Source organism: Talpa occidentalis, unplaced genomic scaffold, assembly GCF_014898055.3.
Source record: "Talpa occidentalis isolate TD23 unplaced genomic scaffold, MPIMG_talOcc4v2.1 talOcc4.9, whole genome shotgun sequence".
Taxonomy (NCBI): Eukaryota; Metazoa; Chordata; class Mammalia; order Eulipotyphla; family Talpidae; genus Talpa; species Talpa occidentalis.
Window position 1 is genome coordinate 10309624 of NW_023605305.1, and position 27359 is coordinate 10336982.

The following is a 27359-nucleotide window of genomic DNA, read 5'->3' on the forward strand; positions in this document are numbered from 1 at the left end:
ATGAAGTAGTGTAAGTGATAAAATCAAGTTGCAGAACATTATGTGGAGACATACCAAATTGTTCAGTGGTTACCTGTGGAAAATAGAGGGTAGGTAACAGGGGAGATTCATCTTAATTTCTTTGGCACTTTTTTTTTTTAACTTTTTAGTCTTTTAAAGAACTTGGTGACCAAAATTTAAGCAGTTCATTTACATAGAATACAAGTGTCTTTCCATATTGAAAGACCGATGAGGGGGCCTCCCTGGTGGCCCAAGGGATTGTCTCAGCACTAGGAAGCTATCAGCAGCTCATGCCCTCAGACTTCTATGAAGAGGCTCTAACCATTTAGGGAACCTCCTGCCAAGTAGCCAATTTGTGTGATTTGTGTTTAAAATAACGGGGAGTTCAGAAAATAGTTTTACAATCCTTGAGAGACAGAGTAACTGAAATAATAAAAGGACACATCATTCAGGAAACTATGTGGTTAGCAGTCAGGAAACTCAGAGGTCCTGGCTAGCCAGAATCAACAGGGAAGGCATGATGGAATGGTTTAAGATTTGGGAGAAGTCAGATTTTGAGAAGGGCAAAAAATTTTCAAGTAAAGGCTAATTAGAGACAGACAGACTCATGGCTTAAAAAAACAAATTTTAAATGAGCAGAAACCAGAAATAAAGTCTTGGGATGATTCTGTAAACCCTTACAATTAGGACAGTGCAATGAAATTATCAATCTCAAATTTTATAGCCGAAAGACCTTGTAACCTGTGCCCTTATGGAAATAATGCAAACACATTCAGCCTTGCATTAAAGTCTCCTAGATATACTTTTAGAAGTTGAGTATTTTTTTCTATCGTTTTGATCCAAAAAAGATTTAGATCATCTTTGCGAATACACAGTAAGATACATCAGTTTAAAAAAACAAGAATTAGGGCCTCCCCAGTGGCGCAGCGGTTGAGCGCTGGGTTGCGAAGCTGCCCTCAGCCTCTGCAGTGCCGGTTCAATCCCCGGCCACCAGGTGAGGGTCCCACATGGTGCGCAGACCTCTCCTGCTGCCCGCTGCTCCCCTCAGCAGTGTACTCCGTCAGTCTGCCTATTCTGTTCCCCACTCTGGCTCTGGTGAATTCTCTCACCCTCCTGCGCTTCTGACTATACCCAGTGCTTGTATAAATAAATAAATAAATCTTTTTAAAAAAAAAATTAAATAGTATGATCAAGTTGTTAACATCTCTAGAAGACACATAGCACCAAGTTGTAAAATCCATTCAAGAACAGGCTCTGATGAAATACTATCCCCAAACCAATTTCTGGCTTAATTAGGGACTGATTTTAGAGTAGCTTAAAAATGGATTGTAAGTGGGGTAACCACCACAGATGGTCTCAACCATCCCCTTTTTGTTATTCTCTTGTTCCTGCTCTCCACTTCATTCATGTTCATTTTATTTTATTATGTATCATTTGCATTTGTGTAAGTGCTTTTTGTAACAAGGTGAGATACTAACCTACCTTAAACTTCCTGGAGCACAGCTATTCTGTAGTGCTAGATAAGCAGGAAGCCACAGTTCAGCAACCAGTGTAGCTGGGGAGAGAGCCTATGAGCAAGAAGACCACAGCACTGATGAAGAACAAGCAGTTGGTGAAGACCTGTCGCTGGGAATGTAAATTGGTCCAACCACTATGGAAAACAATATGGAGGTTCCTCAATAAATTAAAAATTGATCTACCACACAATCCAGCAATCCCACTTCTGGGCACATACATACCCAACGCAAATGAAAACTGGTTTTTGGTGACATCTCTGTGCTCCCATGTTTATCACAGCACTGATCACAATAGCCAAGATATGGAAACAACCCAAATGTCCACCCATGAATGAGTGGATTAAAAGGATATACACATACAATGGCACATTGTTCAGCCACAGAGGATATCCTGCTATTGGTGGCAACATGGATGAACGTGGAGCACATTATGTTCATTGAGATAACTCAAAAAAAGTGCTATATGACATCATTTACATGTGAAGCTAAAAAAAAATCAAACCTGTAAAAAACCAGTAAAATAAAATGATGATTCCAGGGGGCTGGGGTTTGGGTAGAGGGCTGAAAATGTTATTTATGGCAACAAACATGTTACAGTAGTAAAGAGACATAACAAAACCTGCTACAGCAGTAAATAAGCAGTACAGGCTGTGCTGCTGTGTGCTAGTGATGGCACTACAGTAGCACTCAAGGATATGCAAATATATCAAAGTAACACAATACACCTAAATTTACACAGTGTTGTAAGTCCAGTTTATTCAATGAAAAAAAAAGTAATGCGAGAGCTTTACACCTACTCCAATGCAGACCAAAGGGCAATCAAAGCTCAGAATTCTACTCCAGAGAAAGGCAGTGAGTTAACATGCAATTTAGAATTGTGGATTCTAAGCAAAAATAAACACTTGAGGAAAGCTAACAAATTTATTTGCGTTTCAGAAATGTTTCATTCTGTAACTTGTTTCGGTATTAAATTGCAGGGCTGTTTATTAGTCATCCCAATTTATAACAGTAAAATCACATTATCCACATATTAGCCTACTCGCCTTTCTTTGCTGGAGATGAGGGGAAGGGAACAGATATTAACCTCTTCAAAAAACTGGTTTCTTATACTTCTAAAGCATTAATCAGTAGTTATATTTTAAAAAGAGGGTAACTGTCTTACCCCCAAAAAAAATTCTCTAAAAAAAAATATAGAAAGATCCTTACTGAACTTGAATCTTCTATTATAGCTGCAATTATAATTCATGCATTGGGGAACAGGAATTCCCCAAGTTGATTCCTGTCCAGAGTCAAAGGTTAAGGAAAACTTGAAAAAGAAAGTTACATATCATTTTACATCATTCCCAACAGGACTGAAAATCACCAACTGCCACTTAGCTGTAAAATTTTCCACCAAAAGATATTGTATGTTGACTAAAATAATTAAATGACAGAAAAATCTTACTTAGTGAAGGGTTGCAGGGAAGCCTCCATATTAATTAACTTAATGAAATAGGGGAACAGATGCCTCTCAGGAGATGCACACACATAGAGGGAGGCCAACGTACAAACCGGTCAGAGAATCAAAAGGAAACAGGTTCAAGAGTCAGAGGAAAAAGCAACACAGAAGCAAGTGCTTCCTCAAGACTTAAGAAAGGTTGAAAACTTGGGCCTGCCCATGCCATTAGCACCTGCTTTGAGGTAACTTTCAGTAAAGTGGTCATGACTGAAACCAAAAGACAGGAAATGCTATAAAAGGGGAGATATCTCCCCTCCCACTGGCTTGTTTGCAATTCTAGAAATGAAAACCAGAGACCTGAACATTTATTGGGCTGTACGGGCAGAACAGGGCCATGCTACAGCCAGCATGTATTTATATGTAGAGCAGTCAAAATTCCATCCAGGTTTTCTCAAAACTAGGGCAGAATTGTTTTAACTCATACTTACTCCCTTCTCCCAGGTCACATTAAACAAAATATGCCGAGTCAGGACGAATAGAGGCCAGTTATTTCTGGAGCTACTTAGATGTATGCTTATTCATTAAAGTCAATTGCACAATTTCATTACAAAAATTATTTTCATTTTTCTTCTCTGCCATCATCTACCATCAGCATAGAAAAACAAAGATTTAAAAAAATTCTTTGTAAATAACGCAATGCTTGTAGACTTAAATTGGATACCCTCACTCCATTTCTGCAGTTTCTTGTCCCCTCTTGATGCAAAGCAGCCTCAAAGTGATCTTCCTAAGCCACAAAAAAGGACTTAAATTCACATCATTCATCACTAGCTTTATTCAGACACTTGCGTGTCCCCACAGGGCTAGAGATGGTCTACGCTCTGTACATTTCAATCTCCACAGGGAAGAAAAAGCTCCATCATCCCCGAATCTATGAATGAGGGAACACCTGGAGGACCTCTTTAATTTAAAGCAGAGCCAATGGCCCAGCAGATCCACAACACCACAACCGCATCCACCAGCTTCTGCCCCTACTTTTTCTCTCCTAAGTTGCAATCAGATTTAAAACTGATTTGAAACATAGGCCAGTTTCTATCTAAAACCAAAAATAAATAATGAGATTCTTAAACAAAGCCAACTTAGGCTGAAAGACAGGGCAGCCTGTTGGTGGCGAGGAGATGCCGTGCATGGGGCAGATTCCCTCCCCCTCCTTGACATGGAGTTGGGGTTCAGGCAACTCAGTGGTACTCAGAAGGCCTCAGCTCTGAAGCATGTCAGGTGAAAAGCACAGGCCGTAACCAACCAAGAGGCTGTTGTGCCCTGGCTTCTGATAACCTGAAGTGGCCCTTCCTCCCCCTGAGATAATGTAACTAGAGGCTCAGCTAAAATAAGGTTTGACAGCATGTAGATTCTTCACCCCTAAGCTAGTGGAGAGAAGCTACGGGAGGCGGCTTCAGTCCTCAAACCTCAGCTAAGATTGGGTCTTCTTTCTCCCCAGTAAAAGAGCAAACGGACCTAAGGAGTTGTTGGTAAGAGCTTCCTCCCAACTTTGAAGCAAGAGACAGGGAAATGGTCATTAGAGTTTCTAGATAAAACTGGGGAACAAAGAGGACAAAGAAAAATCCATTTAAATAGGTCTCACGAGAGAGAAGTCTGTTGGAGGTCTCACAAAAAAAAAAAAATTTAAACAAAGGGCAATGCTTGTGGATTGCCAACAAGGGAAAAGGGCAGCGGCCCTGGAACTTTAGGGCAAAGGCCAGCAAGATGCTATGAGGGTCTCAGCCAGGACGGTGAACACCGCCTCCACCCGTGGGTGACTGGGCATTAGGCGGCTCCTGTGAGGTGCCTCCACGAAAGCCCATCTTCTTCCCCACGACTCAGCACCAGTACTTCAGCATTGACCTGTCTCGACGCAGCAGCTATGGCCCTCGCTCCCCTGGGCTCTGCTCCCTGGCAGGGGTGCTGGGTCTTTACCGCCATGCACGGTTCAGGAGCTTCACCTGCGCCAGCCTCTTGGTGATCATGGTAGCAAAAACTAGGCCAAAGAGGACACTGCTGATCAGCACATAGTCATAGTCGTCCTTCAGCACATCAAACTGTTTGGATGGGTAAACTCGTGTCTGGTAAATGTCCAAGCCGTAGGCCACAACCTGGAAGGCAGAGGGAACAAGAAGTACGTGAGAGAGGCAACTAGTGATCTGCCACAACCGCAAGCCGGGTTAAGAAAGGAAACAGAACCCTCAGCTGCTCTCCCAAGGGTGAAACAAAAAGCAGGTGACACCCAGGGGGGTGTCTGTGGGGAAGGTGGTACAGGCTGGGCTCCGGGCTCTACTCACCAAACATGTGGACTCCAGGCCCGAGGGAGCCGTGTAGATACCTCGCATTCGAGAAACTGTCTGGTTATAGTTGATGAATCGCTCTGCGTGTATCTGCACATCTGGGGAATATGGGATGAGGTTCTCCTCTCTGCAAAACATCAGCCGGGAGCAGCATTCAAAAGGGCTGTAAGGGCATCTCCTGGCTGCCCTCTGAGTCATGGGAGATTTTCAGGTCACTAGTGGCTATCTCGCCTCACAACTCCCGCAAGGTCTACTTGCACTGAGTAGTAAAACATTTAGAGTCTGCACATTAGGAAGGGCTGCACAGAAGCAAGCTGCTTGGAGTTAAGGCAGAGCTCGGGTCCTACCTTGTTCTAAAGCTAAAAACTTAAACAACTGAGCCACTAGGTCAGTTCCTACGCCTCATCCTCTGAAGATCCTCTTAGCACACACAGACCAGCTTTCACGTCCCCTCTCTCACCACACCCTCCCTTCCTCACAGGCAGAGACAGAGCTGCAGTCTCCTCGCCCTGCTCGCAGTTCCTCATACCCCATAGAGAGGGAATTCAGAATGGAGTTGAGAAAATATGCAGAGGTGATAGTGGGAAATATAAACATCAACACTGACAGGGATGAGTAACCGGCTTCCCCATATGACCAGCCCTCGGGTTTCCTAGGGTGCCCTCCATCTTCTCGGGCATCCTGCCCTCCCACCAACTCGCCAGACACCTCTGAACATGTGCACCAGCTGTTCCCTCTATCCTGAAAGTTCTCCCTAGATTTCCATAAACTGCTGCTTCTTACCTCCACTCGGTCTTTACTCACCGCCAGTACAGCAGGTCAGTACTGCAGGCTGAGAACCCAACTTAATCAATAGGTTGAGTTCCTTAAGGTTAGAGCCTTCAGCACTGTCAACAAGGGCCTCACCTGCTTTGTTCTGTTGGGATTTCAGGACGGCGGGGATCCAGCAAGGCTTTGGGAAGGGAAAGAATTGCTCCGGAAGGTAACCCAACTGCAAAGAAAGAAGTCAACAGAAGTGACTATTCACAATGATCCAATCCCAGGTAGGGCTATTTTCAAAAAGTCACTATCCCAGAAATGTAAAATAATTAATGCCCCAAATCAGGATAATGAGGGGCCATTAAATGGCCAAAAGCAGGGTCTCCCCAGTGGCGCAGCGGTTGAATGCTGGGTTGCGAAGCTGCCCGCAGCCTCTGCAGCGCCGATTCAATCCCCGGCCACCGGGCGAGGGTCCCACATGGTGAGCAGACCTCTCCTGCCACCTGCTGCTCCCCTCAGCAGTGTACTTCGTCAGTCTGCCTGTTCTGCTCTCTGCTCTGGTGAATTCTCTCACCCTCCCATGCTTCTGACTGTACCCAGTGCTTGTATAAATAAATAAATCTTTATTAAAAAAATTAAATGGCCAAAAGCAGCATCCCTGATGGCACAAGGGGTTAAGATGCAACCTATGAAGCTGTCCGCAGCCACTGCAGCACGAGTTCGATCCCCGGCCAGGGAGCTACCTACATGGCGCAGCAAACCTCTCCTGACTCACCTGCTGCTCCCCTCAGCAGTGTTTTCAGTCAATCTGCCTACTCTGCTCCCCACTCTGTCTCTGGTGAATCCTCCACACCTCTGGCCTGTACCCCAGTTCTTATATGCATAAATAAAATCTTTAAAAAATAAATGGCCAAAACCAATAACCCCGTAACATGCATAGGTCTGAATGAAGGTTCCCACGTTTTAATAAAGTTCTAGAATCAAGAAATGGGTAACAATGATAGAGATGAGCACAGGAGGCTACCTGTATCCTGTCACCCCACTCCCTGCCCTCCCAGAACACCTGTCCCTGCCATGCAACATGAAATTCAGGACCAGTGGGGACTAAACTTGGAAATTGCTGAGAGGGCCTGTTTCTCATGTTTCAGAATGGAAGTCCTATGAGGTGCCTGTCAGGGTGGAGAGCCCCAACATCTCTGATATGATCAGCTGGACTGAGCAGCATGTTACACACCACTGAATACAGACCACATGAGGATGCTACCGGAAACCTCGCTAGTTTTGCAGATCAGCACAGGCTACTGGCTGGAAAGAAATCAGGGGTTAGGTTTCTGAATAAGGCCAAAACTCAGAGCAGAGAAGTGATGCAGGTCACCAGAAATGCGGACTGAGACAGGACTAGGCATGTCACCTTTTAGGGTGGCAAAGCTTCTGCAAGGAGCTTTCTCTGCTGAAGCAAAGCTCTCCTCACCAACCTTCCCGACAGTGGTCAGACGGCACTGTGGCAATGCACCCCCAGCCCTATCCTGTAGTGGCTGCCTAAAGGAACAAAGGAACTTGCCACCCCTGGACACGCACTGAGCAGGTGCCGGCTGGTGATGCCCCGCTCGGTGATGGTGGCTTCCATGGCGCTGATGGAGGAGGGGAAGACGTACGACTGCTGGAGGACCTGCGGCAGCTGGGGGCGGTCCAGGGAGCTGAAGGCCGTGGCATTGTACTGCTCCGTGCCCTCATAGAGCTCCAGCGCCGTAAGCTCGTTGCGCCGGGCCTTGGTGTTCCAGTACTGGTACTGCAGAGAGAAGGGGCAGCCCGGGCTTAGATGCTGGAGGATTCCATAGCAAGGCACCTTTCTTATCAGCTACATATTCCAGTAGGGATGACACCACCCTCACCCCAATTTTCCTCTGTTACCGCATTTTCTAACTCTCAGGGCAGTTTTATCTAGGCTATACAAAGTTGACCAGAAGACAGAGGAATCTTCGAAGTCAGAATAATAATAGCTAATGTCTGAGTGCTTACTATGTGCTTAGTATCTTTCTAAACTAGATGAGCTAACTTTTTTTTGGAGGGGAAGCAACTATTTTTATTAAATAATAAATTCTAGACTGCAAAGCAAGGAAATGGGAGAGCCAGGATTAAACCAAGTCAGCTGAGCCTGAGCCTGCCCCAGCCCCAGGGGCTCTGGAGCCTCTGAAAATGCAAAGCAGCAACCAGTTGCTGGAACAGGGGGCAAGAGAGGAATTTAACTGCAGGGAGATTGGCCACACACTCTGAAGCTGTGTCATGTCCCTGGTGGTGACTCGGGTCTCTCTGCCACTCTTACCACCACCCAGTTCTCCGAGTGCACGATGTGGACAGGGCCCTTGGCTTTCCTCTGCACGGAGGAGTGGATGATGCGCCCGGTGACACCGTCTACCAGGAAGATGCCAATGAAGGTGCGTTCGTGGTGCACATCTGTGCTCTCTGTCACCACGGCCAGCAGGTTGGGGTTCAGGCTCTGGTGAGAAAGAGAGAAGCACCTCAGAACTATGGTGGCATGTCATCTCCTCATGAGCTCCACTGCACTTTGAGCCTGGATGGTGGGACAGACCAGGAGCTCACAGCCTGGCCAAGGAATGAGGTTTTTCTGGTTACAAGACCTTCCACGGTTGTTTAGTGTTTGCTGGGTGTGGAGTGCCATGCCAAGAACCTGCCAATAACACGTCATTTGATTCCATAAACCACCTTGCAAAGTAGATACACTACTGCCCACACTTCAGATGAGGAAAGACCTAAAGTAGTTAAGTAATTTGCTCATCAGACACAGAAATTAGTAAGCCCAGGTACAATCATGAGCTGAGCACCAGCCCCAGCAACAGTGCTTCTCGCCATGGGTCCTCAGGAGGACCGCTCAGTCACGGTCCTGGCCTAACTTCAGCTATAGGGACCATGGGACTCCCTCCTTGAAGCTCTTTACTTGGTGTCCAGGACACCAGTTCCCCGGCTCCCCTTCAGCCTCACTGGCCACCCCTTCTCCGTCTCTGCTGTGGGTTCATTCTCATCTCCCAGTCCCTTGGGTACTCCTTGCTGCACTCGCTCTCATGGTCATCTCCATCCCTCTCACGGCTCTCATATCACGCACAGGTGCCAGCAAGGCCAAGTCTACACATCCAGGCCAGACCTCCCCCGAACTCCTGGCAGACTGCTGTCTCAGTGTCTCAGATGCCTCCTCTCAAAGCTGACATGCCCCAGCTGAACTCCTAAAACCTGCTCCACCCAGGCCTCCCAGACCTCAATGTCTTAGACCTGGAACCTCTAAGTCCTTGACTTCTTTCTCCCTCTGACACAGACAAACATCCTACTCCTCAACATAGCCTAAGGCCTCTTCCACCTTCAAATGTATCCAGAATCTGATCCCTTCTCACCACCCCAACCAACCCACCAGAAGCAGCCATCCTCTCCCCTAGACTCATCACCACAGCCCCACAGCTAGGCGGGCTCTCCTCCTGGCCCACAATAGTCTAGTCTAAACACACAAACCAAGTGAGCCTGTTAAACTGCAGTGATGTCAATTCTCTGCTCCAATCTTCCCAGCGGCTCTTCGACTCACTCAAAATAAAGGTGATGGCCTGAAGTTTGGCCCTGCTCTCTCTCTGACCTCAGCAACCGGGACTCTCCACTGACTCTGTTCTGGTCACATATGCTCCTTGATGGCTCAGGAACACTCCGGGCATGCTCTGAAAGGATCCTCCCCCAGATATCAGGAGTCACTTCCGCTCTCTTTCAATTTCATGTGTCACTTTCTCAAGGAGATCCTCCTCACCACCCTGTTTTAAATTATATCCCCTTCCCACTCCAGCACTCCTTTTCCCTCTTCTAGGTTTTTTATTTTTCTATAGAACTGGTCACTCTTTGATATGCTATGAAATTTACCTAGTTGTTTTCTTGATTAGCCTTTCCCAAACCCAATGGAAAACTCAAGAGGATGGGAAATTTCATTTCTTCTGTTCACTGATATACTCCAGTGTCCACAAGAATGCCTGGCAACCAGCTGGCATTCAAAAAAAAAAAAAAACTGTTGCTTTCCTTTTGTGGTATTCCTTCCAGAAATCCATGGCCAGTCTTACCATGAGAAAAACATAAGACAAAGCAAAACCGGGAGACAGTCCACACAGCCCCTAACTAGTACCCTTCAAAACTCTCAAGGTCATGAAACAAAGAAAGACTGGAAAACTGTCAGAGACCAGCAGAAAACAAAGGGACCTGATGACTAAATGCTGTGTGGGATGCTGGCCCATGGGACAAAAAAGGACATTAGTGCAAAAAGTGGTGAAACCCAAATAAAGTCCAGAGTTTAGTTAACAGTATTGTGCCAATGTTGGTGTGTTAGTTTGGACAGATGTGTCGGGCGGGGAGGGGCGCATAGGGATTCCAGGTACTATCTTTGCAGATTTTCTGTAAATCTAAAATTAAGCCAAGAAAAAAAGCTTATTTTAAAAAAAAAAGGTAAACCTAAAGCCCATATAACAAGTATGAATCCAAAAGGCCCTGTTCCTAACTACTATTCATTCCAACATGGGGAAATACAAGCATGCTAGCAAATTTTACTTTGTAAAGGTAAAATTGCAGTGGATATATTTTTTGCTAGTTCGAGTAAAAACACACTTGAGAATGAGTGATACATTGGTCATTCTGAAAAGTAAAGCTGCCTGCAGCCACATGGCAGGAAGCTATCAAAAAAAAAACTCCCGTGGAGGGGCCTCCCTGGTGGTGCAAGGGGTAAAGCACCGCACTACGAAGCTATTAGCAGCCACTGCAGTATGAGTTCGAATCCCCGGCCAGCCAGGGAGCAACCCATATAGCGCAACAGACCTCTCCTGTCTTGCCTGCTGCTCCCCTCAGCAGTGTATTTCAGTCGGTCTGCCTGTTCTGTACCCTACTCTGTCTCTGGTGAATCCTCTCACCTGATGAGGCAGCTAAGGTCTAAGCCCAGAAAGTTCTCAGTATGGCACTAGTAATAACAACAGTGAGCACCTAGGTCTGCTAGCTAGTGGCCCCATGGCAGGCACTGGGCAGAGCGCGACTATGTCATGTAATCGCTCCAGGTCGTGTATCTACCAGATCCTGGAGGCTGCCTTCAAATCCTTGCTTCTCTGCGTTCCATGAGACTGTGTGCATACCTTGTACAGCACGCTGCGGTCCCCCATAACACGGCCCTGGGAATGAACATGCTCACTGCTGCGCTTCCCCTTCACCTTGACGATGCGCTGTACTTCCGGGGGAATGGTCAGCTCCCAGCTCAATTCAGTGGTGAGATCCTAGGCAGGGGCAAAAGAGCCAGCACTGGCGATCAGGACAGAACACTCAGCCCCGAGACAGTGCTAGCTAGACATGTCCTGCAGCCCATTATTGGGGCCTTCGCGCCAGAGGGAACAGAGATCAGAGCTCCTAAAAAAAGAGTGGTAAGCATCTAGTTCGTGAAAAAGTGTTGGAACTTTCCATTAGATTAAGATATTAAAGCCAGTCAGAAAAAAGAGGAATATTCATTATTAAATACCATCATTAAAATCTAAGATCCCATGGGCCTCCCTGGTGGCACAACAGGTGAAGTCTCAGCACTATGGAGCTGTCAACAGCCATTGCGGCTTCAGTTCGATCCCCGGCCAGGGAGCTGACCCACATGGCACAGCAGACCTCTCCTGTCTCACCCACTGCTCCCCTCAGCAGTGTATTTCAGTCGATCCACCTGTTCTGTTCCCCATTCTGTCTCTGGTGAATCCTCTCACCTCCCGCACCTCTGACCTGTACCCCAGTTCTTATATATACATACATAAATCTTTAAAAGCAAATAAATAAATAAAATCGAAGACCCCTGTATATGGACCAGCAGCGAATTACTAACCTGGGGAGAACCTCAAGACACTACACATGTTCTTTAGTCACAGAAAGTCAAAAAGCAGACCTTTCTGGTCAGTTACATTATTACATATCCACACAAGGGAATTCCATGGAGTTACTGGGATGGGCAGTAACTCGAAAGGGGCACCAGGGCGCCCCCAGAGGGCAGGGATCAGATCTGCTTCCAGATCTGATGGGCACACGGTGTCAGCCTTTTATGGGCACTAAGCTGTAATTTCGTCTTGCATTTTTATCGACAGTATGCTTTAATTAAAAGAATTTATTAACAAAATATTGTCAGAAATGTTATGTGAAAAAAGCAAACCGCGTATTAATACAGGCCAACTCAGTTTCAGTGAGATGCAGACCCTAAACACACACACACACACACACACACACACACACACACACACACGTGCTGCTGCAAACAACCAGGCTTCATACCTGGCGGGGGGGGGGGCGGTTGGGGGGGGCAATCTACACTGTACTACTGTACAGTGTAGTACAGTCTACACTGTACTACTTCTTAGAGGGCAGGAAGGGAGGGCCACCTGGTGTATCCACACCACAAATGATTCCTCCGTACAGCTCTGCTAACAAGGCCCTGTGAACATCACAGATGGACTTGCGAGCCAGTGTACATACTGTCTGGAAAAGGTGGACTGAAGGATGTCAGAATCAGAGCAAATTATCCTGTTTCCCAAAACATATTCAGAGCATACATTCTATCAAGACAGCGTCAGGAGCTCGCCTTTGTATAGCGTGCACTTGTTGCCCAACCCCCATTCCCACCACTGACCCGCCCAAGAGATAAAGATGTCCCTTCCTCTGCTATGGCAAGGAAATTGGAAAGAAAGCTCCATGGGGGCAGAGACTTCATCTCCTCCTCTTTCCTCAGCACCTAGTACCGTGCCTGCCCCATGTCAAAAAAGATAAAGAAACGACAAGCGTGAATCAGACATCAGGATTGTGCTGACCCACATCTCCAAGAGAACCAACACTGTAACTGCCCTCCTGGCCACACCACCAGGAAACACCACGTCTCTCCTCCAAAGGGCCATGCCCTGCCAGGGTGCCTCTTCCCTACCTTGCGAAGTCGATATCCAGATAGCCGACCCAGGTCCGCGTCCACCAAGTAGAAGAAGATGGAAGGGGCAAGCTCATGGAGCTGTCTCAGGACGTTCCGAGTGGCTGGGAAAGCTGTGACCTTGGAAACCCCCAGAGCCCAAGAAAAGAGTTATAGGAAAAGGTTGAGAATCTCTGCAGAGCTTCTGTTTCCCATCAGAGAGAGACTTAATGAAACAGCAAATCTTTAAGCAAGTCAAGTCTACTGAGCTCATTTAAGGCTTTACCTTAGTTAAAAACCTGTGTTTTCACAAGCCCAGAAGCTTGTGAAATCGAGTCCCTTAGAGACGCCCTTCACGCCCCAACATGCACTGACTGTGGATGGTCCTGGCTGACCACCCATCTCAGCCGACTCTACCGTGTGCTCCAGCCACCCAAGATGCCCTACCTTGTACTCATCATCTATCAACAGCAGCACCTTGGCATAGTCTTGATCCATGATGGGGAGAAGCAAAGACTGCAAGATGGGGTGCTTCAGCACTGGGGGAGCCACCTGACTCCACTTCCCAAAGATGGGATTGAAGACATAGAGAGAACTCATTCCCGTCTCCTGAAATAAGCAGGCAAGCTGTTGACTCCACCAACATGAACAGAAAGCAAATCCTAAGGGTACATTTGGCAAGCTGGAACTTGAACCCCACTGTGTGGAATCCCTTGTCTTTGCCCTCTTAAAAATCTTGGTTGAGGGCCTCCCCTGGTGGCACAGCAGTTAAGCGCTGGGCTGCGAAGCTGCCCGCAGCCTCTGCAGCACCGGTTCAATCCCCAGCTGCCAGCGAGGGTCCCACATGGAACACAGACCTCTCCTGCTTTGCCCGCTGCTCCCCTCAGCAGTGTATTTCATCAGTCTACCTGTTCTGTTCCCCGCTCTGGCTCTGGTGAATTCTCTCACCCTCCCACACTTCTGACTGTACCCAGTGCTAGTACAAATAAATAAATAAATAAATCTTTAAAAAAAAAGTCTTGGCTAAAAGGTAAGTGGTCCACAAGGTCAATGGTAAAAGGAAAAATGGCAAAGTATCTGCGCTCCAAAGTCAACCAAGAACTAGACACATGACGAATACTAAAAGGTCAAATACCAATTAGCCACCCCAGGGGCTTCCATTCCATTCTTCTCAAGCCCCCCTGTCTACCAACACTAGAATGAAGCCACAAAAGTCCACCATAATATTTGGGAGGTAGGGACTGAAATTTTGTGTCCTGCTTTCCAGCACACGGAGTGACAGCCATCAGCAGCTCAGAGCCGCCTGCATTTGAGAGAAATGGCTTCCTATGGATCTGGCCACACCATACCCATTTTACAGTCAATCCCACATCAGTCCTGGAGGGCTCCTCCACAAGGGAAAAAAGCAGATCACACAGAGCTCTGGGCCCTGAGCGCGCCCTCTTTAATGCTCACAGAATCCCAAAGGTAAAGGAAGATCTTTGCTTCAAATCAGAGGTGCAGAGATGGCCTCACCTTGTCCTTCACCAGGAGGGTGCACTGTGGGGGGTGGGGAAAATGGGCTGTAGTTCTCTGGACCATCAGCTTAAAGGAGGAGTCTGGCCTAACATTGGGGAGGTACTGCTTCCACAGGATAGTGCCCGAGCTGCTCTCAATGCCAAAAAGCTGCAAGACAGACAAACAACTGGCTCACTATCAAAAAGACAAGGCAAAGACCCGATTCTACCCTTGGAAATTAGAACACTAACAAAGGTTTTCTGTTTCCCACTTCTGGAACTTTAGGAGGTTTGGGACCTGGGGCTTGAGCCCCTCTCACCTTGCCAGAGGCTGTGACCATCACCATCATCTTCTGGAGATTAAATTCATCTCTGGCCAGGGTGTCAATATTGATCTCATTCTTAATCTGACTTCGGGGCTTCCGTGCATCGTAAAACATTTTCCAGAGGTGGGAAGTCCATGCCTGCAGCAGGATGAGCTGGGAAGAGAGGCGTTTCAGGAACATCCCCAGCAAGCCATCTGGAGTCAAGGAGAAGGAAATATGACTGAGGCTCACTCCCCATCAGCCTAGGAGCTGCCAGCAAGGGGGTGCTTGCTTTTCCTAATGCAGGATCTCTCCCTCATCCACGGAGGTTCAAGCTGTCCACACTTCAGGCTACAAGCCCAAGGAGCTTGCGTCACACTCAGGTCCATGCAAGAAGTTCTACAACCCACTTACCTGGCTCTTAGTCTTCTACCTGGCTGGAATCTTGGCAGAGGAGACCAAGAGGTCAGGGGTAGCCATGCAAGATGCAGCCCCACATCCAGAATGACCAGAGGAAGGCTCTGGTGCCATGACAAAGCAAAAGGGAGGGTGCAGGGCACAGATGCATGTGTATCATGAACAGGTGCTCCACATCCCACGCTTCATTCCTGCTCCACCTATGTGGAACCTCGACACGTCAACCTGCAACCAGCTCCCAGGGCCATCAGTCACTCTACCCTGACTCCATTGAGGTGGCCGCCACCCTCAAGTCTCCTCCACAGGGTGGATATGGTCACTGAACCAAAGCAGCACATTGCAGAGCATGGTCTCTGGAGTCGGGCAGACCTGGGTTAAAATCTCAGCTCCACTAATTACTGGCTGAGTAATCTTGGGAATGGTGTGAAAAACACATGGAACCTGTTGGTCTGTTGCAAAGACCAGACCCCATGATGGACATACAGAATGTGGCGTGGTGCAGGGCAGACAGAAGTGCTCGCTGAAGAGTAGTGCCTCTGCTTATCCTATTTTCCTTCCATCAGCCTCAGTTCAAAGAAGCAAGCAAGCACCAAAAAGGACAAGTCACAGACATCACTCAAGTGTACACACACACACACACACACACACACACACACAGAGCCAAGTGCCTCACTGATGCAAATCAGGAAAAACAATAAAACAAAAGCTAGCCATGTGGGCAGGCAGCAGGCAACAAGACAGCAGGAAGCAAATTTTACCTTGAATCGCTGGATCCAGGCAGCGGAAATAAATAGTAAAATCAAATTAATCCTTGGCTTAAAAAAATCTGCAATGCCTAGCAGAATACCTGGCCCAGAGCAGACTGTGAATAAATATTCACTAGCTAGCTGGATAAATGGCTTGAAGGGGGTGAGGTAGGAGGCAAGATTGAACCAGGGCAGTGAATGAGGTTCCTCCTGGAGGGTGGGGCTGTGGTCCGCTCCCAAGGGCACGCGACCAAGAGCAATCCAGGCAGATTTCTCTGGAAAGCCATGAGTGGTGTGGGGACAGTAAGTGCAGTGTCTGACAAATATGCAGGTATCAGGCAATGCAGTTATTACCAAGTCAAAACCATCTTTTCTCAGGCTCTTTCCCTAGAGGGATTTTCAGGTCACAGCTTCCAACGGATGATTTACACAAACGCACTGGCAATTGGCAAAATAGCATTCCCCTGGGGAGGCAGGAGGCCGAGACAGCAACTCCTGTGGTCCAACTAACAGCCCATCATGCACAGCCCCCCTGCAGTTCTGCAGTCCTACCCGCTTTGGTTCATACCTGCCTTCTTGCCGAATTCTCCTTCAAGCTCGGCCTGCGCCCCGGTGAGGGGGAGATCCACCATCTCTAGACACACCACCTCCGCCAAGGATTCTTCCCGACTCCACAGCACCACCTTTCCTGCTGCAGGAACCAGGTATAAAAGCTCAGTCTGCCTCCCCCATCACCGAGAAGGAAGCTTCTGGAGGGCACAGGGGTCAGTGTGTATAAAAAAAAGCAGCAGAGCAAAAGACTGGACTCAACAGGTCAAGTGAGCAAAGTTCTATAACCCACCCTAGAATGCTGAAAATTTATTAAAAGCAGGTGAAAAAATAATCAGGGTATTTCACTCCACTTGAACTTTTCCCAGGAGCCCATCCACAGCCCCGTAATGCAGTCTGACTGGAACGCCTCGGTAGGCCTAACCCATCAAAGGGCTCAACGAGCTCAGCTCACCTAGCTGCTGCAGGAAAAGCAACAGGTGGTCCTCTGTCTGCACCAGGGCTCGGTAGCCAGCAGAGTCATCCTTCTTCAGGAACACCTGGATGAACAGCTGCAGGCAAAGAGTGAGACCAGACGGTCAACACAAACCCAAGCACCACTCAGCAGCAGTCTGGGGACTCAAAGCATTAGGAACCTACAGCAGCCAGGGTGATGGCTTCACTGTTGCTCAGACGTGCATCCAGATAATAAGCCACGACCTGGACTCCAAGAAGCTAGCACATGTAAGGGCTGCCAGACCCCGCTCAGACCCCTCTGCCAGGGAACCTGAGCACTTTTTGGGCTCCACAGCACTCATTAAGCACCAACCACACCCAGCAGAGCAAGGCCAGGGTTAGATTTTTCACTTGTGAGATGAAGAAGCCACAGCTCAGAGTGGCTAGGAGCACACAAAGTGTGCAGAGGCAGAAGAGTGCAGGCTGTGGAGTTAGCAACCAAATGCTAGGACTGCAAATCTGGAGAGGGTCCTGAACATCCACACTTTCCTCATTTGTAAAACGAGAGACAAGATTGTCTCAAGGGTTGACTCAATTAATGCTTAAGTAAAAAAGCTTAGCACAGAGCCAGTCACAGTGACAACTAAGCATATATGGCCTCTGCCGTGATGGCTATTCATGGGGATTTATGACAAGTCAGTGGCTCAGGAGGGCCTAATCAGGGACCCATGGCTGTGTCCTGGCCCTGAGGAAGGAGAGCCCCATGCTGAAAGTCCATAGGACAGAACATGCAGACAAAATCTCCACTCACCCGCTCAGGCCGAGTGCCGTTCTGCTCCAGGGTGAAGGTGATGGTGGTGTCAAGCAGCCGCCGGCCTGTCTCCACTAAGTAGAGGTTAATGGTGTAGGTCTGGTTGAAGCAAGTCAGTGAGTCCTAGAGAAATAGCATGGGGTCAACTAGAAGGATCCCCCAAAGGAAGCAAAGAACTGGGGGCAAATACCCTAGAGAAAGACCCAGGCCAGAGAGGAAATATGCTCACAGGGCAATGAGGAGGAAAGAAAGCTAATCACTAAGGCAGGAAAAAGGTATCTGAGTAAATAAAATTACAGGCGTTGCACTTGTTCCAGAAAGAAACAGTAGCAGAGACTGTCCGAGAGGCCAGGACAGGAGCAGGGCAAACAGATCCTTCAGGAAAGCTCAGAAGGGAAGCACAAGAAACGTGTGCCTTGGAGCCAGGACCCACAGGGCAGTGTATACACTCCCTCTCAACAGCCCCAGCTGGGATCCCAAGAGAAATGGGGAAATTAAGATCCAGAGGAGAAAGTGGTTCAAGAACAGACCCCAGGGATTCTACTTCCTAATCTCCCAACTAAAAAGGAGCAAGAGAAGGGAGGTGTAATGTACTGTACTTAGAACACGTCCAGGAGACCTGTTCTTAGCCTGAGCTGCTCCCCCAACTTCACTGAGGGGCCTCCAGGTCTGACATGCTGCCCCTGCCACACCTACCTGTGGACTAGACTTCTCTGCAAAGCTCCCCACCGACCCATCTTCAGAACTGCTAGGTCTCTGGTAGGGAAAGAGGACAGTAGGAGAAAATTGAGCCGAAGAGTCACTTCAAAGTCACCAAAATGAAGCTTTCACTTCCAGGTCTTCCCAGCATTTGGGGGAAGGCAAATCTCACTTCTCATTCCTACCCACAAAGCCCATGCAACCCTTCACTGTCCTAAAGCAAGGGAGGTGATCATATTAGGGCCCCGGGGGTGTTCGCTAAGTTCTTTATATGAAGCGAGAACTTCCCTCTCAACAACCTCCTGTCCCGATTCAAACTGACGAGGCACCTAAGCCCAGACTTTGGCTTCTCAGGGCTTCTGGCAGAGACCAGGAAGGAAAATTCCAAGAGCTGGTGTTACTCTGATACTCACGGCTTCATTCCGACAGGTCATGACTGCAGCCACTGTCTTCTCCCCGGTGGTGGCAAAGCTCACGAGGGCAGTCTGGCGGGAAAGCAAGGCGTTAGTTCTTCAGTGCAGCCTGTACTCGCCAGCAGCCCTAGAATCACCTCCACAGGGGGGCTCTCCTTGTCCATGGACATGAAGTACTCCCAGGCTTGGAGCTTTCTGGCCAGGTCATGTGCGAGCAGAGGGGGCACCCACAGCTGCAAACAGGACTCCCGCCTCCCTCCAACACGGGCACTGGTCAGCCCTAAATCCCACGCTGCTCATCGCACCCAGAGGGAAGATCTCAGCAACATTCCCACTGTTCTGTGGTCTCAGGGGAAGAGCGTTATGTTAAATAGCCTCTGTAATGCTCAAAAGAAAAATGGTCCATTCCTGCTCTACGGTTACCCCCTCAAACCACTTAGGGGAAGATGTCTTCTGTCATGAGCAAGGCAGGGCTTGCAGTCCCAGCAAACAGTCCTGCAGTTACCTGTGGGAAGTTTTTGAGCAGACTCACGACCCCATCGTGGTAGTGCAGCAGAGCATAGTGGCTTGGGGACAACTGCAGGAAGAACTGGGCCCGCGAAGGATCCACTGGGTTGGGCTGTGTGGGCAGGACCCGGGGTTGGAATCCATTTGCAAATTCTAAGTCAAGATACTGGGAGGTGAGGAGGAGGGCGATTAGGACCAGAAACCAACAAACCACTGGTCCATCCCAGGCTGGCGTCCTCTGCCCCACTTTGCTGGGGGGAGTAAGCAGGCCGTGGCATGTGGCTCCAGAAGTTCCCAATCAGGATCTCTGAAGAGAAGAGTGGCCCATTTCTCCTTATGCCAGCTCAGCCAGAGGCCTGACCTCCTGCCAGCAGCTGCCCAGGAACAAAGCAGTGACACTGGGAGCAAGACCAAGCTCAAAGGCCGCAACCCGGGCCCAGGGAAGCAGCACCTGTTTCTCACCTGCAGTGGGATCTGCCTCAATTCCCACTCTGTCTCTAGGGCCAAGGTTTGAAGGGACCATGAGCTTGGGTCAGGGCACACCAGGACAGCCTCATCCACCACACCGCAGGCTCCGGTGAGACTCTGCAGCCAAGGAGTCGAAACCCTGACCTACGGGAGAGGCATCGAAACAGGAGGCCCGTCAGAATATTCACGTTTCCCTTTTCAGTTACTAAGCACAAAGTTTCCTCATGGCTGATCCCAAAGATGTTCTTCCCGTCCTATCCCGTCCCACCTCCCCAGCCAGCTTAGAGTGCTCAAAGCTGGAGAAAACATGGGTTTCTTTCTGGTCACTGGGAAAATATGCCAGATCACTTTTAATACCTGACACTTCAGATAAGTATCTCTCTGCTGTATTTGTCAGACGTGGTTTTGTTACTTTACAGTAGAATCTTGTAAAATACTTGTGGACAATGAAGAGTCTATGCAGCTTTTTTTTTTTTTTTTTTTTTTTTTAATTTTTTTTTTTTTTTTTTATAGAGGCATGTTTTATTTATTTATTTGTTTGTTTGTTTTTTGTTTATACATGCACTGGGTACAGTCAGAAGTGCGGGAGGGTGAGAGAATTCACCAGAGCCAGAGTGGGGAGCAGAGCAGGCAGAAGGACCGAAGTACACTGCTGAGGAGAGCAGCAGGCGGCAGGAGAGGTCTGCGCGCCATGTGGGACCCTCCTCCGGTGGCCGGGGAGCAGCTGGGGATCGAACCGGCGCCACAGAGGCCGCGGGCAGCTTCGCAACCCAGTGCTCAACCGCTGTGCCACTGGGGAGGCCCTCTATGCAGCTTTTTTAACCACCCCAAAAGAGTACCACGTGCAAATGTAAAGGCTTTAAATAAATGTTTGATGAGAAGAACCCGAACTTGATGAGGATCAGGGACCAAAAATGCAATTTCCAGCTGCCCAGCCAAGTTCTGTGGTCCCCATTGCAAAGAAGGGCTCCACCTAGTCCCCTCCCCAATTTACCAGGCTCCTCCAGCCAGGGACCCAACCATACCTGCTGAACAATCTCTCCATCTTCCACGTTAAACTTGACAATATTCACGTGGCTGAAGGGAACAACTCCGAGGGCCCACACCACCCCAGAGCCATAGGAATACACCATCTGGTAATGAATGCTGTCACTGAGAAAAGGGGAAACACAGGAACAACACATTAGCCTCAGGATGGGACCAGCCTCAGGGGACCCCCAAACCGGGCTGCCGGGCCCTCAGCCAGATGTCACAAATTATCAGTCCCCAAAAAAGTAAGTTGTGAGTGGCTCAATTTTTTAACTTTAAAAAAAAAAAAAAATGGGTATTTCCATCAGTTGCCAAGATTTCGAATTGAGATGTCACTTGTAAAGATCAGTCCAGAAGTTCTTCTAGGGCACCAATCAGCTGAGTAAGGCTTCCCCCTAGTGGTCAGCCAGGCACACTGCTGTTCCCAGCAATCCCCTCTGGGCCTGCTCTGCCCTCAGCCCCCCAGGGACTGGAGCAGATGCTCCCCTCCCTCCTACCCTCCCTCCTGTTCCTTCCCTGCCCCAATGCTTTCCACCACTGGGGCCTCTGGAAACCATCTCAAACCTCAGAAAGCTCCTACTCAGGGAGCTTCTTGAGTTGTTCTAATTCTTAACAGGAATGAAAGGTTCAGTCGGCCTTGGATTACAAGTCAAAATGCCTGCTGTCCTGTGACCATGAGCCACTCCCCTTGCTTGACTGCTTTGAGTTTTCTTTCACAGCAAAGGAAATGCAAGACGCAGCACAACCTCTGAGTTCAGGCCTCAATCTAGGGAGCCCCAGGCAGTGCACAAGATGCCAAAGTGAGCCTGGCCCAAAGCCAACTCTGGGATCCTCAAGGAGAAAGGGCTGGGAGAGAGCAAGATGAGGAATGCACCTGACAGGCAGGCAGCCTCACCTTTCTGGGAGATGCTCCACCCACTTGACATGACCACTGGAGAGGTGATGGAGGGCAAGAGTGGTCTTCTTCAGGACCGCAACATACCTCACGGACTCCTGCAGGCCGACCAGCCCCAGGGCCTGGAAACTGAGCACAGGCACGGTGTGAGCCCAGAGCCTCAGGCTAGAGGAGATGACGGGGACACCATCACTGGAGCTTAGTTACGAAAAACAGGCTTGGGGGTCAAAGGCATCTGGATCCTGGGCCTCCCTGGTGGCGCCAGAGGTTGAGAAGCACCCTATTAGGCTATTGGCAGCCAGAGCAGCACGAGCTCAATCCCCAGCCGGGGAGCTGCCCTCATGGCACAGCAGACCTCTCCGGGCTTGCCCGCTGCTCCCCTGAGCAGTGTATTTCAGTTAATTCGCCTGTTCTGTTCCCCACTCTCTCTCTAGTGAATCCTCTTCACCTCCGACCCCCTCCCCCGCACCTCTGGCCTTTACCCCAGTTCTTATATGCATAAATAAATCTTTTTTTTTTATTAAAAAAAAGGCATCTGGATCCTAATCCTAGTTCTATTTCACTAGCCGACTGGATCCTACACTTTCCACCCCTCGCTGTACTGCGTCCCTGAAGCCCCGAACTTCTCCCCATTCCTTCTCCCCGACCAAGCTCCTAAGGGTTGTTCCCTTCTTCCCCTGGGACCTCACAGCAACCAGGTCAACCCTCCACCATGGCACCCTCATGACACCCTCAGACATCCTGTCATTACTGGATTACATGCCCCCCAGCTGACAAGTTCCTCAACGACAGAGATGGTGTCACTGTTTCCACTACCTGGGGCCTCGCCAAGTGTTTACAGAATGAATATCAAGGTAAATGACCTATAATTAAAACAACTCAGCACAGGTGTAAGCAGAGCTCAAGCTGTTCTCTAAACATCATAGTTGCATCCTTCTATCTAGGATGCCACAAAGCCCCCGAGTCTTGGTACGATCCAGACAAGTGTGCAAGTACAGCAGAAAGTACTGCAGTGAGCACAGAGCTCGCATCTAAGAGGAGTTCAAAAACTGCTGGCTGAGTAGGCATGTGTTCCAGAACCTTAAGGATCATCGTAAACTGGGTGATAAATGCTTTTTGGCTCTTAAGTGGTCCCTGAGGGGGAAAGTCCAAAGGCCCAGTCATTAACCAAGCCAAGATGAAAGACAGCTCCTGCCCTTTTACCTGCCACTGTCCAAGGTAATCTCCCAGTTCAGGCCCCCGATGTTAGTCTCCCAGGAACGCATAATCCGACCTCCATTGGACACTGTGACTGCATCTGGGAGAGAAAAGACCATGGTGAGGTCACCTCACCTGGTGTTCTCCAGCCTCCTAGGGTAAGCAATGGCTTCACCTCTGACACATGGGTGCAAATAGAAGTTACTTGCATCCCTGTCCTACCCTATTGGGAACACACACCCCCTCCCCACTTTTCACTGCAAAGCCTGTACAAAGGAAGAACCAAAGAACGGGGGAGGGAGCTGACACCGTAATAAAGACAATGCAGGGCTGGACTTACCTTGCCCCTGGAGCAGCATGGCGTCCACATTTCCTTCTGCCGTGCCCTTGTCAACATGGCGCCACACTGAGAGACAAGAGAGTCAGACATTACTACCAATGGCAGAAAGCCGTCCAAGGAGATGGGCGGGAGAGAACTGACAAGGCCTTCATGGGGGGGTCCCGTTTGTAAGGGAGGATCACAGCTAACTGACAATGATCATTCCTACCAGGTAATGATGGGACGAGTGGTTGAGAAGAGCCACTACTGTCCCAACCTGAGATCTCTGCACTTCCTATTCCTACTATCACCCCACAAACATAAATGAGCAATGGCGAAACGAACAATAACCATACAATTCACAAGAAAAACAGAGGCCGCAAATCACATTTCCATGACTTTAGGGCCTAAAAACATTCATAAAAGTAGTATAAGTCAGGCCTCCCTGGTGGTGCAGGGGTTAAAGTCTCAGCACTATCAAGCTCTCATCAGCCACTGCAGCACGAGTTCAATCCCTGCCAGAGAAGTGACCCACATGGCGCAGCAGACCTCTCTTGTCTCACCCACTGCTTCCCTCAGCAGTGTATTTCAGTCAGTCTGCCTGTTCTGCCCCCAACTCTGGTGAATTCTCTCTCTCTCTCTCTCTCTCTCTCTCTCTCTCTCTCTCACCCCTCTGGCCTACACCCTAGCTCTTGTATGTATAAATAAATGAAAATAAACCTTTTTAAAAAAGCGGTATAAGTCACATTAGGGGGATATCCAAACTTTTAGTGCAAAACAGAAGAAAACGTGTGTTTGCAACAACACTTTATTTAACAATACTCCGTGCTCAAGCTGAGGGAATATAAACTGGAAACCTCAGTTATAGGAATATATTAAATATTCAAAGACAAAACCAGAAAAAAAAAGAAAATGTGTCAGCATCCAGTAAGAGATGCATCCTCTGGCCAACCTGGGCCTAACTTGGGAATGAGCCAGGAAGACTCCACAAACCCCAGGCCACTCTGGATTCACCACGGTCAGCTTCCATCCCACACTGACCAGCCCACACCACCACTCACAGATCTCCCCAGTCCGAGAATTTAATGCTGCAATCACATTCTTCTCAGTGGCTACCACCAACTTCTTGGATCCAGGTGAAAATTCCAAGGAGGCAAATTTGAGCTTCCCAACATACTGCTGTCTCCTGAGGAAAAGAGTACGGGGAAAATGTAAAGGGCCAAAACATCACTGCATGAAATGCTTTGGAAAAAAGACAACTACGTGAGGATATCACCGTCACACCTTTCTTCCTTAGCATGTATGACAAACATTTGTCAATGAAGAGATCTGACCAAAAGCAATATTTGTCTGCCAAGTTGTCAGAAGCAAAGGGAACAAGAAGGGAGAATACAGCACAAAAGATGAGAACTACAAGCCTTCCTTCTAAAGCAAGCACATAATTACCTCACGATAAGCAACACCCGCAAGAGCACCTGGCCTAAATCCCAGAGAACCAAGCATTACAATCCTCTCCTCACTCACTGACAGTGGGCTAGACCCTCACATTACACAAACCCTCTTGTTGATGAACATACACTCCAACTTGCCCTTCTATTTTCATTGATGTCTGGGGAAAAACTGTGCCAATTTTTTCAACAAAATGCCATAAACTGGGTCAGGTCTTTGTTCTTCACAGTCTTTTATAGCCCAAGTTCAGGATCCATCTGACTCTGGATGCAATACTTTCCTTGGACTAGATCCCATTACCTCAACACTCTTACCTAAGCGTAAAGGGACTAGAACATGGCACACTACCAAGTACATACAAGGTGCTGGCACACTGCTGTTAATGAGATACTGCAATCACTAGTATGTTAAACACAAGTGACGTCTGCACTGATTTTGTCTTGTCATGAAGTTGTTAGATGTAATTTTTTTTTAAAGATTTATTTATTTATTTATATAAGCACTGGGTACAGTCAGAGGCGCGGGAGGGTGAGAGAAATCACCAGAGCCAGACTGGGGAGCAGAGCAGGCAGAAGGACCGAAGTACACTGCTGAGGGGAGCAGCGGGCGGCAGGAGAGGTCTGCGCACCATGTGGGACCCTCCTCCGGTGGCCGGGGAGCAGCCGGGGATCGAACCAGCGCTGCAGAGGCTGCGGGCAGCTTCGCAACCCAGCGCTCAACCGCTGCGCCACCAGGGAGGCCCTAGATGTAATATTTTTTAAAGAAAAAGCTAAGTTGGAATTAGAGGTAGGCTTATTTGACAGTTTCCCATACTTTATTCCCACTGCATCCACTGAACACCCTGTGAAGTATACAGGATAAATATTATGACTCTCATTGTGCAGGTAAGAAAGCCAAGTCCACTGAGGTCAACTATTTACTGTCAGAACTTGAACACAGAATAAACACCTTCTGATTCTAAATCCCATGCATTCATCTAAAATACTGTCATAAGGGCCTCCCTGGTGGCGCAAGGGGTTAAGTCTCAGCAATCTGCAGTCACTGCAGCACGAGTTCGATCCCCCTCTAGAAAGCTAACACATGGTGCAGCAGAACTCTCCTGTCTCGCCCACTGCTCCCCTCAGCAGTCTATTTCAGTAGATCTGCCTGTTCTGCTCCCCACTCTGTCTCTGGTGAATCCTCTCACCACCACCCTCCCCCTCACCCCCTCACCTCTGGCGTACACCCCAGTTCTTGTAAGCATAAAAAAAAAAATACTTTTAGCTGGATTATAAAAGAAATGCTTGCTAATTATAGAAAACGCTATACATAACTAAAGGTATAAAAAAAAAATTAATGCCAGAATGCAACCACCATGAACTTTTTACAGTTTGGTGTGTTCCCTTTTGCTGAGTTTTCAATTTTCAAATTGCATATATATAGTACTCTGCTAAACTGGAATCACACCATATATGATACACAAGTGTAATGTATAGATATTATATATCCCACACTTACATACCTGCCCTGCTAGACTGAGCTCCTTTCCATCTCTGCATCCATAGCACCTGGAATTGTTGGCCCACAACAAACATGTAACAATTTATGTGATACAAAACAGACTTCACAGAGGAGATATCTAAGCCAGGCTCTTACAGAGTGTTCCCTGAATAGTAATAACAAGGAGCAACATTTACTGACTGCACTCAAAGAGTAGGCCTTGTGCTAAGTAATTAAAAAAAATTACCTCATTCACCCTTACAACTACTGCAGGTCATTTTACAGATTTAAAAAAAAAAAAAAACTGAGGCACATAACAAGTTCAGTTATTGTCCCCAAATCACACAACGCTTATGTGGCAAAACTGAGATTCAAACAAAAGCAAGTCAACTCCATGACCTTAAGGAAGGGGTGGGTGAGTAGGCGCATGAATGGCACCTACTGGCAAAAGTGAGTCTTGGGTGGGGCCTGTTCTGGGCCAAGGATCCTCCCTGTTCGTTCAGAGGAAGGGGAAGACTCAATTTAAGACTTGTAAGACCAAAGTCCCTTTCATGTGCCCGAGAAATGCCACTTTGAGGAGGAATGAAAGTTCACTGGTGATTTCTGATATCCAGTCGGTCAGAAACCGGAGAGTCACATAAACGGGGCCTGACAGGGGAAGAGGGTACAGAGACCTCTGACCAGAACCCCAAGCAAGTCTGAAAGGCAGGGCCGGCTTCCCCGGCTTGCGACCTATACAGTCACACAGAGTCCGGCTTAGAAGCGCCCCCAATGCTTGTTTAACGCTCTGCTGTCGCCAAGTAAAAAAAACTCCTAATTTTTGAAAACGGCTCCCACATCTCATTTTGCCCTGGGCGCTGCACCTTATGCAGTCAGACCTGAGGAATGGTAACATCCCTCTCTCCAGACAGAAGACAGGTGTTGGGGAAATGGTCACACATTCCCCGAATACACTCCCACACGTACGCACCAATCAAACTTGCCCACTTGGTCTTCGTAGACCGCGGCTGCAGGGAGAAGCAGGACTACCCAGAGCCAGAGCCGGCAAGAAGCCGCCGCCGCCATGATGGGACCTCGGGCCAGCCCGCCGACGGCCCAGCATGCACCGGGCCGTAGACACCCCCCCCCCCGCGCCCCCGCGGAACCATAGAG

General features: G+C 48.4%; 2 protein-coding genes across 3 annotated transcripts in view; both read right to left on the bottom strand.

The window, feature by feature from the left end:
* Nucleotides 1–27359, bottom strand: part of UBR4 (ubiquitin protein ligase E3 component n-recognin 4) — a 336932-nt gene that overhangs the window by 118386 nt on the left and 191187 nt on the right. The window lies entirely within an intron of this gene.
* EMC1 (ER membrane protein complex subunit 1) lies at nt 1994–27302 on the bottom strand. Of its 2 annotated transcripts, none has more exons than XM_037498546.2 (23): nt 27178–27302; nt 24341–24465; nt 23301–23366; nt 22967–23060; nt 21764–21892; nt 20865–20991; nt 19834–19983; nt 19370–19537; nt 18865–18936; nt 18449–18508; nt 17753–17875; nt 16961–17057; nt 16526–16645; nt 14810–15009; nt 14509–14658; nt 13441–13602; nt 13015–13134; nt 11210–11347; nt 8374–8547; nt 7629–7839; nt 6198–6282; nt 5289–5418; nt 1994–5102 (listed from the first exon to the last, which is right to left on the bottom strand). In XM_037498546.2, the coding sequence occupies exons 1-23, from the start codon at nt 27270–27272 to the stop codon at nt 4923–4925; spliced, it is 2976 nt and encodes a 991-aa protein (XP_037354443.1). In that variant the 5' UTR covers nt 27273–27302; the 3' UTR covers nt 1994–4922. The 2 variants fall into 2 exon arrangements, with proteins under 2 accessions (XP_037354443.1, XP_037354442.1); XM_037498545.2 differs by having other exon boundaries at nt 16526–16648.